We start from the raw sequence: 12479 nt of genomic DNA, 5'->3' as shown, positions 1-12479 counted from the left end.
CATGCACCAGACCTGGGGTGGCAGAGATTTTCCTGCCCCAGAGATCAGGAGGTGACACACCAGCTGGGTCTGGAGAATGGGTTGGATTTAGACACGTGAGTGGTGCCACTGTGTGAGCAGAAGCCCAAAGCCAGAGGCAGGATGGCTGCATAGTATTCCATTGTATATATATATACCACATCATCTTTATCCATTCATCTGTTGATGGGCATCTAGGTTCTTTCCAGAGTTTGGCTATTATGGACATTGTTGCTATAAACATTCGGGTGCACATGCCCCTTCCCTTCGCTAGATTTGTATCTTCAGGGTAAATACGGAAAACCTGATCTTGAAGGAATTTAAATTTGTTGGGAAGCTTTTAGCTATTAGCTCCAAGTGTAAAATGGCTTAAACAGTAAGAGGAGCTATGAAGTCAATAATAGTTCGGGAGCAAGTAGGGCTTGAGGCCTGGCCCGGCTAAGCTCATCCCAGCTCCATCCTGTGTAGCTCAGGGCTTCCTATCCTCACCCCAGCAGCGCCCAACACCACGTCCAAGGATCCGCTGGGCTTTATTAGTAAAGAAGTATTTCTCAGAGGCCCCGCCCCTTACTCCCCCTCCAAGCTCACTGGCTAAGAGGGAGGTCACATGTTCATCCCTCAACCAACCAGTCCCTGGCACGGGGAATCCATGCCCTCCGCCTTGAACAAACAGAGAGGCCAGCTGAGCCCTGGGTCTTGGGGGAGTTGTGGGCACAGGATCAAAATCTGGGCTCCCCCTAGCCAGGAAAAAGGGAGGAACAGCTGGAGAGGCTCAGTTTCTAACACTTTTTCCTCCTCCTACTTGATATTTATTACAGTTGTTTTTGAGCATTAAAACTTTGTTCTGTTCAAAAGCTCATCGCATTGTCTAGCTCAGGACGCGCTTCTGTGTATGGTTCAATTCTGGATAAAGTGAAGACAGGCTGCTCCTACCCCCATGCCCTGCCCCTTCTCTCTCTCTCACACTCACCCCTTCTGGTTCCTGCTCTCTGTTTTTGCACTGCCCTGCTGCAGAAACCCAAGGGAATGGCTGGCTCCAAGATGGGTAGCAGGTCATTGGCTCCATGTCCCTCTGACGGGCTGTGCAGGCTCATGCTGCTGGCCAAATGCTGGCTCTCTCAAGGATGCCATGATTTTCCCACAGCTCCATGGTGGGGAGGGGCTCTGGATACCCACTGGCCTCAGGGGCGACCGCTTGTCAGGAAAGAGGCCAGACTTGTGTCAAGGATGGGAAGAACATGCATCGTCCCCAAGGATGAATTCATCTCTATTGAGTAAATCTCCTAGGATCAGAGTAAAAGCTGAGTGAGGCACTTAGCAAGATAAGTATTCTTTACTCTTTCCCCTTGATACTGAGCTCTCCTAAGTTTTTGCTTTTCTGCCTTGCAGCCATTGCAGGACACACCAGTGGCCTCCCCACGGAGAATGGAGATATGGCGAGAGGCCCAGTCTTGCCTACCACCTCCTGGGGCCCAGGCCAGTCACGGAGCCCTCAGGTTTGGGGACAGGCCCACCAGCCACTTGCTGTTCACGATTCCCCAGGAGTTGGTGACAAACAGGTATTTTGACTCAGAACCCGACCCCACATTTGTACCCCAGAGCAGGTCAGCCAGTAGGACACTACGTTCCTGTCACTAATGAAGTGGCAACACCACTTTTGGGGAAAGGGGGGCTGGCCCGCGCAGGGCACAGCCTGTGACTGCGTGAGTGTGCTCTGTCCCCACAGCTGGAAGGCACACATGACATGTGCTGCTCAGGGCTGAAACAGTCCGCTGGGCTCTGGTGTAGAATTGATGGCATTCTAAAAATACGACTGTTACTTCCTTTCAAAGCTGCTATTTATTTCTATGATAAATCACCTTTCTTCTTGACATTCTATAGTCAGAGAGAAATAATTCTTGTAAGTAGACTCAACGCCACATAGATCATTTTTAGAGAGCCCTTTTGGATTTCTTGTGCTAACAAGTCGCATCTCTTCTGGGGAGGAGGGAGTGAACAGAGATGTTAATTATGTCAGGGAAAAAAAAGTAAGAAAACAAGGCTTGTCATTTTCATGTGATTTGGAGACATAAATAACAAGGTGCCAAAATTCCTTTATGATTTATGTACAGAAGCAGAGTTTCCTGGGGTCAAAATGGCCTGGGTTTAAAACCCAGCTTTCAGTCCCCACTCAGCCACTAGCTGGCTGTGTGACCTCAGGCCACTTGCCAGGTGGGTCTTCTGGGATGCAGATGTCAAGATGGGATTAGATGTTGCAAGAGATGTTCTGTTCCTGTGGGAAATAAAGGTGGAGGGGGCAGGGGCTGGTGGGAAGAACCTTCCTCTGAGACAGGGGCCCCGCACCTGTGAATGATGGAGCTCCCGCAAGTGAGGGTCGCCCTTTAGAAGAATCCAATGTTGGGCATCGATGGCCTGGGTCTAGTTTTGCTGTTGAGCTCGGTCCTTGGCTGGGAGTCACCCATATGCCATTGCAGATCGAGGGCACGGGGACTGGGACCTGCCACCCACGGTGCCCTACACCAGTTCACTCAAAGGGGGTTTGGAGCAGCAAGTTGATGGGTACCATAGGCTGTTGTTCAACTTTTCTAAGCCTCAGCTTTCTCTCCATGAACTTGGCAACAACATTGTTTTTGCAAGTTGCGACATCTCTTTGCAACACAGTTTTCTCATCACTTAAATGGAGCTGATAATGCTTTCCTTGTAGGGAGGGATGCAGTAGCTTGCAAGGAGCGGGCCCTTGGAGGCCCATTCAGTAAGCCAAGTGCATGATTCACGGGCAGCTGTGAAGGCTGGAAAGGGGAAGGGTGGAGTTTGGAAGGAGAACCCTATGCCAGCAGCTCCTCATCTCCATCTGTGCCACGGAAAGGCAGGTGATCCCTGACTTGCCAATGGAGACTGAGAAATGAGGTCCCACTCAGTTATTAGCCCTTCCTGGGGCTACCCTTTGGGAGGAAGGCCTACTCCCCATCACTGTGTTCTTGTTCAAGTTGACCTTGGGGACAGCAGTCTCTTGCAGATGCTGCCCAGCCTCCCCACCTTCCTGCCTGGGCTCTGGCTGTCCTCCACCAGCGCTGCCCTCCTCCTCCCTGCAAAGCCCCTTCCTGTCTTGCATCTCCTCCCGGAGCATGCTCAGTGTGGCGAGTTCTCTGGCTTCTGATGATTCAACCCCAGCACCTTCCCCTGTCACACCACGGGATATGTAATCAATGGGGAAGTGGTAAATATATGGTTAATATATTTTGGTTATAATATATGGTTGATACTCCTTTGCATGGTATATAGATGAGCATATTTTCAGGGTCATGCAAGTCCCGAATATGGACTATTCCATTGCTCTCCTTCGAATTTATATTCTAGCAATCCGTTGCCTCTCCTTTGAAATGCTGCACCACTATTTTCTCCTGCTGATGAATGTATAAAAAAGCCACTTCACTCTCTGCCTGACTCTCCCATCCACCAGCAATGAAGCGTCTGAGCTACAGCATCGTACGCGGAGATTTGAATCCACTGGAGTCTTTTTTGGGTGTTAGTCAGTTAGCCTTTTATGAAAGAGAGCTGCTTTAGGAAATAACTCTGGAAAGCAAATGTCAAGCCTGATAACCAAGCCCACATATGTAAAGTACTTTAATTCTGTAGCAGGTTCGAATATCCTCCTTAAATTGGCTAACCCTCATCCTCTAAACCTCCGCACGCAGCTCCACCAAGAGAAATATTGAGCAGTGTCACCATCTGGTTGGTTTAATTTAACAAATATAGATTTCCCTTCCATTTTGAAGAACACCGTCCTCAAGGAAACTCCCTCATCTAAAAAATTCAAGTATCTCTGCGTTTGCTCAGCTTCACGGTAATAAAAAGCAAAGAGAAGTGACAGTGTCGTTTTCTCTTCCACTTCCTGATACCGCCTCCAAGTTTCCCATTTATCATTATTCCATTATTTAATTCCACTCAACTGTTTGTCAAGTGCCTGCTGTGTATGAGGCACCCAGTGGGGATACAGCTTTTAGCAGGAGAGACCAAGTTTCTGCCTTCTGTCAACCCAAGGAGTGGGTGGTAACAGCCTGCTGATACCAGGATCCCCCACTACCTTTGCATGCTGCCGTTTAGGCACCGCTATCAGTGCACCTGTTCACCAGAAACACCTAAGAGCAAAACCTCCATCTCTGCATTCCCAGCGCTCACCACAGTGCCTTTACACATGCTGCATACTCATTCAGTATTTGTTGGATGCATGGGTAGGTGGGTAAAAGAGTGAACGTAAGTTCTCGTGCAAAGTCCATCTTGCTCAGCCAGATGTGCATACGCTATGGAACCACCATGCAAAGGAGTATTTCATTTTCTTCTTTTACTGCATGATGCTTGCTTAATTCCTGTTCTATCCTAGGTGGGGTCTTAAGGTCCAAGAAATAGAAAGGCGGGTGGGAGAAAGTGGCTCCATACGTTTCTGCCTCTGTGTTAAATATGTCTCGCAGAAAGAAAATGCTTACCTGATGCTTGAACCAAATCCTTGTTATTCCAGATGCCCCCTCACCCCCTGCACACACATACAGCTTTTATAAATTCTCAAAGAGATCAGTCATTTAATCAGCACATGCCTTGGTTTGTTCATTTGAATAATGAGGGTTGGGGTGTTTGCGCCTCACCCTCTCTTCCAGCTTCAGGGACTCAGGAAAACACTAAAAACCTCTCTTTCTTTCTTTGCCTGTTGCTTTATTTTCCTGACAGGTCACGGTTTGCTGTGGATGTGCAGACGGCTTCTTCCAGAGGCCTCGTGTTCTTCACGGGCACTCAGCAGTCTTATATGGCTCTTTACCTCTCAAAGGGACGCCTGGTCTTTGTCTTGGGGGCAGACGGGAAGAAACTGAAGCTCAAAAGCAAGGAGAAATGCAACGATAGGCAGTGGCACACGGTAAGCGCCGGGGCTGTGGGGGCTGCGGGGGCTGTGTGAGAAGCTCCCATTGCCATGGAGCTCCCTGTGGAGAACCTGGACAGGCGTCTCAGCCGCCTACTAGCTGCAGAGCTCAGCACAGACAGAGCTTGTGTGCTCAGAGGTACCAAGCACCCTAGCACCTTGGCCATGAAGACCACTGTGTACACCGTGCAAGGATCTTGTGCATCAATGTCTCGATGCCAAGATAGGCTCGATTCACTGCTTCTTCAGTCCCCACCATGCCTCCCTGGCTCTGTCCCCTCCCCCTCCCATCCCTGCTGCCTGGACCATTTCTCTCTGTCAAGATAATGTCCAGGTCTCTGGGGCTCCTTTCTGAGCCCAGAATATCTTCTGCATAACACAAGCTTCAAGACTCACATCCCTAGCTTTTCAGATCTTGCCTGAAGGCATTCCAGATGGTAAGAGATACAGGATAAGAAAGGATAAGAGCTGGAATTCAAGAGAGAGGCAGGGCCCGGATCATACAAGTGTTGCAGCCAAGGTGAGGAGTTGGATTTTATTCCGAGTATCTCTGAAGCTTCTTAAGACTCTTCAACTAAATAACGAGCATTGCATGAACAGGTGGATATTTTCAAAGCTGTCTTTAACTGAAGAGCTAAAATGGGGATGAGTGGCCAGATGGATGCCACTGCCTTTGCTTCAAGAGGCCACAGGGAACATGGACAAAATTACCCTGTCTAGCATCTGCACCCCAAACCGAGAGGGCTTGCTGAAGGATCTCGCATGTAGAGCGTGAGAGAAAGAGGGGTCCATATCAAGTCCTGTGATTTGGGACCAGCAATTGGGACAATAGAGGGACTGCTACTGAGACACAGAAAATGGGGAATAGGGGCATGTGGGCTGGGAAGGAGCAGTTTAGAGCTGGGCAAGAGTCAGGGTTCTGCTGTGAACCTCCTAGGGTTGAGTTGCCTGCCAGACATTCAAGCCCACTGCTCTAGAGAGTAAAGGGCAGAGGTCTCATAGCCGTGAGATGGCAGAATGCACTGTAGAGCCCAGGGGTCTTGACTTTTAGCAAAGAGTTGAAAATAGGTGCTCCCTTGTTAGTTAAAAAGTAGCCACTGGCCCCTTGCTCCAGGAGCCCTGCCAAAGGATTTTTTAAAAAATATTGTATCCATCTATATGAGAGAGAGAGAATGCAAGTGGGGGAGGAGAAGGAGGGGGAGATGTTCAAGCAGACTCCATACTGAACGTGGAGCCCAAAGTGGGGCTCAGTCCCAGGACCCTGAGACCATGACCTGAGCCCAAACCCAGAGTCTGGTGCTCAACTGAGCCACCCGGGCACACTGAGGAATCCTTGTAAAACTCACTTTTCTGGGGGTGCCTGGATGGCTCAGTGGGTTAAAGCCTCTGCCTTCAGCTCAGGTCATGATCCCAGGGTCCTGGGATCGAGCCCTACATCAGGCTCCCTGCTCAGCGGAGAGCCTTCTTCCCCACCCCCCCCCCAACCCCAACTGCCTGCTTCTGTGCCTCCTTGTGATCTCTCTCTCTCTCTCTGTCAAATAAATAAATAAAGTCTTAAAAAAAAAAAAAAAAAAAAAAGCTCACTTTTCTAGCTTCCTCTATTCAGTATCTAACATGATCTCACAAAATCATGATGACGATGACAAAAGTATGGAGAAAATTTTCTGATTTCTTTTTTAAGATTTTTTTAATGTATTTGACAGAGATACAGAGAGAGAGGGAACACAAGCAGGGGGAGTGGAAAGGGAGAAGCAGGCTTCCCACTGAGCAGGGAGTCCAATGCAGGCCTTGATCCCAGGATCCTGGGATCATGACCTGAGCCAAAGGCAGACACTTAATGGCTGAGCCCCCAAATTTCTGACTTTTTAAAGCTCCTTGAAGAAACAGAAAAACATTGTTTTAAAAAAATGTCCTGTGATCAGTAATGAAATGCATCACCAATTGTCAAAGATAAAACATGTTAACATATTTTCTTTACTCTTAAGGTGGTGTTTGGGCAAGATGGAGAGAAGGGGCACTTGGTTGTGGATGGTCTGAGGGTCCGGGAGGGAAGTTTGCCTGGAAATTCCACCGTCAGCCTCAGAGTACCCATTTACCTGGGATCCTCTCCCTCGGGGAAGCCAAAGGTAAGTAGTTACCCTTCACGGACACACAAAAACATGCTCAGCATCACTAATTGTGAGGGAAATCCAAATCAAAAGCACCGGGAAAGAGCACCTCACTGCTGTCAGAATGGCTTTTATTAAAAGGACAAGAAATAACAAGTGTTGGTGAAGATGTGGGGACGAGGGAGCCATTATGACCAGATGATGGGAATGTAAATTGGTACAGCTGCTGTGGAAAGCAGTCTGGAGTTTCCTCAGAAAATTAAGAATGGGAATTCCATACAGTCCAGTAATTCCACTGGTGAGAGTTTACCCAAAGAAAATGAAGAAAGACCCTAATTCCAAAAGATATATACACTCCTGTGTTTACTGTAGCAGTATTCACAGTAGCCAAGACATAAAAGCAACCCAAGTGTCCGCTGATAGAGAAATGGATAAAGATGTGAAGATGTGATACACACACACATACACACACAGAGGAACATTAGTCATAAAAAAGAATGAGATCTTGCCATTCATGGCAAGAGAGATGGACATAGAGGCTATTTTGCCAGATGAAATAAGTCAGAAAAATACCATATGATTTTACTCATATGTAGACTCTAAAAAACAAAACATATGCGGGGCGCCTGGGTGGCTCAGTGGGTTAAAGCCTCTGCCTTCGGCTCAGGTCATGATCCCAGGGTCCTGGGATCGAGCCTCCCATTGGGCTCTCTGCTCAGCAGGGAGCCTGCTTCCCCCCACTCTCTCTGCCTGCCTCTCTGCCTACCTGTGATCTCTGTCTGTCAAATAAAATCTTCAAAATATATATATACGAACAAGCAAGCAAAAAAACAAAGAGACTCATAAATACAGAGAACAAACTGGAGGTTGGCAGAAGGAGAGGTGGGGGAGGGACCAAATAGGAGAAAGGGATTAAGAGATACAGATTTCCAGTTGTAGAATAAATAGGTCATAGGGATGAAAAGTACAGCAGGTCTGTGGTCAGTGATACTGTAATAACTGTGTGGTGACGGATCATTACTACACTTAGCATGGGGAGCATTTGGTACAAAAAAATAGTTATGCTTTAGAACCATATAGAAAAATAATTCACCTTATAATAAAATTATGAAGGTGGTGGAAAGGCACAAACTTCAGTTACAAAACAATTAAGTCCTGGGGATATAATGTATGGCATGGTGACCATAGTTAATAATAATAATAATACTGTATTATATATTTGAAAGTTGCAAAGAAAGTCCATCAAAGAAAGTTGCAAAGAAAGTTCTCCTCTCAAGAAGAAAGGGACTTGTAACTTTGTGTAGTGATGGATGTTAACTAAACTTATTGTGGTGATCATACCACTATATACATATACATAAATACGTATATTTATATATAGAGAGAGAGAGAGAGAGAATATCACTATGCTTTTACACTTGAAAATATTATATGTCAGTTACGTCTCACATTTTAATCATTATAATTACATAAAGTATTCAAGAATCTCAAAATATTTTAAATAATTTTTAAAATCCCTAATTGAGGGGTGCCTGGGTGGCTCAGTGGGTTAAGCCTCTGCCTTCAGCTCAGGTCGTGATCTCAGGGTCCTGGGATGGAGCCCTACATCGGGCTCTCGGCTCTGCGGGGAGCCTGCTTCCTTCTTTCTCTCTGCCTGCCTCTCTGTCTACTTGTGATCTCTCCCTCTCTCTGTCCAATAAATAATAAATAAAATCTTTAAAAAATAAAATCCCTAATTGATGTCTAAAGCCCACAGAGAATATTCCCCCTTTCCAACCCTTCACTTTTTAAAGAAAAAAAGATTCTATTTATTTATTTGACACAGAGAGATAGTGAGAGAGAAAGAGAGAGAGAGAGAGAGAGAGAGAGAGCACAGCAGGGGGAGCAGCAGTCAGAGGGAGAGGGAGAAGCAGGCGCCCTACTGATCAAGGAGCCCAGTACACGGCTCGGTGCAGGACTCAATCCCAGGACTCTGGGATCATGACTTGGCTGAAAGCAGACACTGAACCAACTGAGCCACCTAGGTGCCCTCCCAACCCTTCACTTTCAAGGTTCAGCTTGACACACTGGCCTGAAGGAATGAATCTAGGGCTTCTCCATGGCTTTATAAATACGAATCTGTCAGTTTCTCTTCCAGGAAATGCACAAACATAGGTTTTAGATTATAGATGGAGATTTTTGATTAAGATATTGTTTTCCAGACTTTAGCAATTTGTGTCACATTCAGCATCTTTGCCAAACAGAGGTTAAAAAAATTATTTTATAGCTTGCTCTTGGTCAACTCACAGGTTGTGTTGATTTTATTTTTTTAACATGTGCTGTTGAGGGGAGGGGCAGAGAAAGGATCTTCAGCAGGCTCCACATTCAACACAGAGCCAGAGGTAGGGGTTGATCTCACAACTCTGAGATCATGACCTGAGCTGAAAATGAGTGGGACATTTAATCAGCTGAGCCACCCACAACCCCCAAAGTTAAGTTTATTTAAAACATATTTTTGTCTCCCCATGCATGGAAACCCAATATTTTTTGCCATAAAGAGTAGGTAACCACAAAATAATGGTATTAATAATATAATATAACATTATTGTGTATATTAATATATATTTGTATATTTATATTAGATATATAAATATAAAATAAAATATATAGTAATATATATACTTACCTATGAATATATAATAATAATAGTGATTTAAAAAAATTTTTTTTTATTTATTTGACAGAGATCACAAGTAGGCAAAGAGAGGGGGGGAAGCAGGCTACCCACTGAGCAGAGAGTCCAATGTGGGGCTTGATCCCAGAATCCTGGGATCATGACCTGATCCAAAGGCAGAGGCTTAACTTACTGAGCCACCCAAGCACCCCAATAATAGTGATTTTAAACACAAAATAGTGTTATTAAAGTCTGGCCAGATAGTGTGGCTATGCTCCCTTCATTTGGAGAAAAAAGAGTTTGACAACCGATCGATACATCGTGCATAATTACAAGTGGCATTTAAGACATATTCGTGCAAAAATAGAATGTGTTCCTTGTCTTAATCAGAAGGTTAGAAAGGGAAGTGAAAATGGACAAACTTGGTAAGTGAATATGTGTTTTCATGTTATTTGGTGCCTGAAATAAAATTATCTCAAGAACCAAATTTAGGAAAACTTGGGGCTAAGGGAAAGAGACAAGTCCGTTTGTCCCGGGAAGCAGGGATGTGTGCGACGTTTGTCAAGGGCAAAGGTTTCGAGGTGGCCCTGGCTCCGGGGCTGAGCTCGGTGGGCACCCTGCTGCTCCTCTCTCCTGCCACACCAGCAGAGCCCCCATTACATCTGCATTACTTGGGGTGCTACACCCAGCTGTCTGTCTTCTCCCTGATTTGTCTCTTGCTCCCACACAGTGAAGTAAGGTGGCCGTCTGCACAGTTCAGGCCTAGAACCACCCTCCCCTGAACGTGCTGCCCCAGCCCAGCCCCTCTTGCCCCTTCCCTGGGGGCTGCTGGCCCATTCTGCCGTGATGCTTGCTTACAGTGCGGGAGGAAGGCCCAAGACCCAAATCTGGGCCTAATTCGAAGAGGAAATTTCAGGCAACTTGGATTCTAGGCGGTCAGGCTGACCTCGCCTTGGCCACCGTGTCTCAGCCTGGGAATAGGCTCAGCCTGGTCCACTTGAGTTTTGCACTGGGATTTGGGTCAAAGCCCCAGCAAGTCATAAAATATTGTTTTGCTTTATTTCCTATTATACATTTAATATGCATATATATTTATAACATATAATATAGTTATATAATCAGTTTATATTAATACTGCATGTAACTTTACATGTGCATTATATATAATGGATAGTGTATAATACTGTGTAATATATATGTGATATAGCATATAGTACATATGTAATAGAAAACATTAATTGCCAAAGAGAACCCTCAATGTTAATGTTTGCTTTTCTGTAACCTCTGTACCCATTTCCCTCTCATCGAGGTCACAGGTTGGGGTAGCTATTCCGAAGCACAATATGGGCACTCTTTGGTCCTGGATACGTCAGACTCAGGATCCTAATATAAGGCACAACCCATAGTACTCCATTGCATCACGCTTACAAACCAAGTTTCTCCTTGCAGCATTCCTTCCGCTTGAGGTGGCAAACCAACGCTTACTCTCTCCTCCATAACCTTTCAGAGGGCAGGCAACATCCAATCCCCGTCTCTTCTGATCACCAAAATCTGCGGTCGGCCCCGAGGGCTTCAATGTTAGGGGGTGACCTCCCCTGGACGGTCTGAGCTTGGTTTCAGAGACAGGCTCTTCATTGGATTAGGTGGTAAATCTTAAGACACTAAAAATTTCATTGTGAGTCCAATGGGTAGTTTACCGTTGATACTGACACTATGTCTAATATGCATCTCTAATGTCACCATGTCTTAAAACTGGCCTATCCTGCATCTGTTGTGTAGGATTCCAGGGTCCTAAAAGCACTTATTCTGGAAGGAAGTTTAAGGATTTTATTCAGTGAGTCCTCCATTTCTTTTTGAAAACTTCTTGAAAGTTACAGTCTTTCTCCCCAGAAAAATGTGCAGAGAATATCCGGTATGTAACTTAAGGGATCACAGAATCCCCAGAGGTACATCCTTGGGCCCTCCAGGGAGGAGCCCTTCTTCTGGATACTGCTTGAGGTGCTGTCCGCATCCCCCGATGCTGGGCCTCGTGTCTTCCTTTAACTCCACGGCGTTCATGATTTGTTGGTGGTACACTGAGCCCAACAACGTAGGAAGCTTTTTTACACTTTATTATTTTTGGAATGTTTTGGCCTCTTTTTCAGTCAGCTGCCTTGCATTAAGCAATCACATAGGCTCACGAAACTATCAGAAGGGGTTTGCACCTGCAAAGAGACGGTGAGATGTGGACACCATAAGGCAAGGTTCCCCTCTTGTAGCCCCGTCTGCAGACCTGGGTCAGGTCCCTGACCAGCACTGGCCAGCAGCCTCCACCACCCCTGCCTCCTGCACGCAGGTGACCCCTCAGACTTCAGCCACCCACTGGACAGCTGGTGTGCAGCCTTTTCTTGGCAGTGAGGACAGGAAGCCAAATGAAACCGTCAGGCCCACCTGACTCAGGGAGGATGGTTGAATCCCCCTACCTGTCCCCTTCTGCAGACAGGTGTCCTGCCCTTAACCTTGGCTGCCCCTGTGTCTCTGGGAAGTGTGGCTTAACTTAATGAAGCTTGCTTTTTTCTTCTTGCAGAGTCTCCCCCAAAACAGCTTTGTGGGATGCCTGAGGAACTTTCAGTTGGATCAGAAACCCCTGGACACCCCTTCTCTGAGTGTTGGTGTGTCCCCCTGCTTGGGTGGCTCTTTGGAGAAAGGCATTTATTTCTCCCAGGAAGGAGGACATGTTGTCCTAGGTAAGGGTCAGTTGTGAAGAGTTTAGGTCTTGGAGTTTGAAGAACTCGATCCTTTTTTCTTGAAT

At 46.4% G+C, this 12479-nt stretch overlaps 1 protein-coding gene across 3 annotated transcripts in view; it reads left to right on the top strand.

The window, feature by feature from the left end:
- The window catches only part of LAMA3 (laminin subunit alpha 3), a 263581-nt gene that overhangs the window by 245915 nt on the left and 5187 nt on the right, over positions 1-12479 (top strand). For all 3 annotated transcript variants that reach the window (XM_059140351.1, XM_059140352.1, XM_059140353.1), the window contains 4 exons: positions 1408-1577; positions 4741-4924; positions 6913-7053; positions 12255-12414. In XM_059140351.1, the coding sequence (XP_058996334.1) occupies positions 1408-1577; positions 4741-4924; positions 6913-7053; positions 12255-12414 (655 nt within the window). The remainder of the gene's footprint in view (positions 1-1407; positions 1578-4740; positions 4925-6912; positions 7054-12254; positions 12415-12479) is intronic.

The sequence above is a fragment of the Mustela lutreola genome, chromosome 11 (assembly GCF_030435805.1).
Source record: "Mustela lutreola isolate mMusLut2 chromosome 11, mMusLut2.pri, whole genome shotgun sequence".
Lineage (NCBI taxonomy): Eukaryota > Metazoa > Chordata > Mammalia > Carnivora > Mustelidae > Mustela > Mustela lutreola.
Note: the sequence above shows the minus strand (reverse complement) of the source record. Positions and strands in the feature narration are given on the sequence as shown.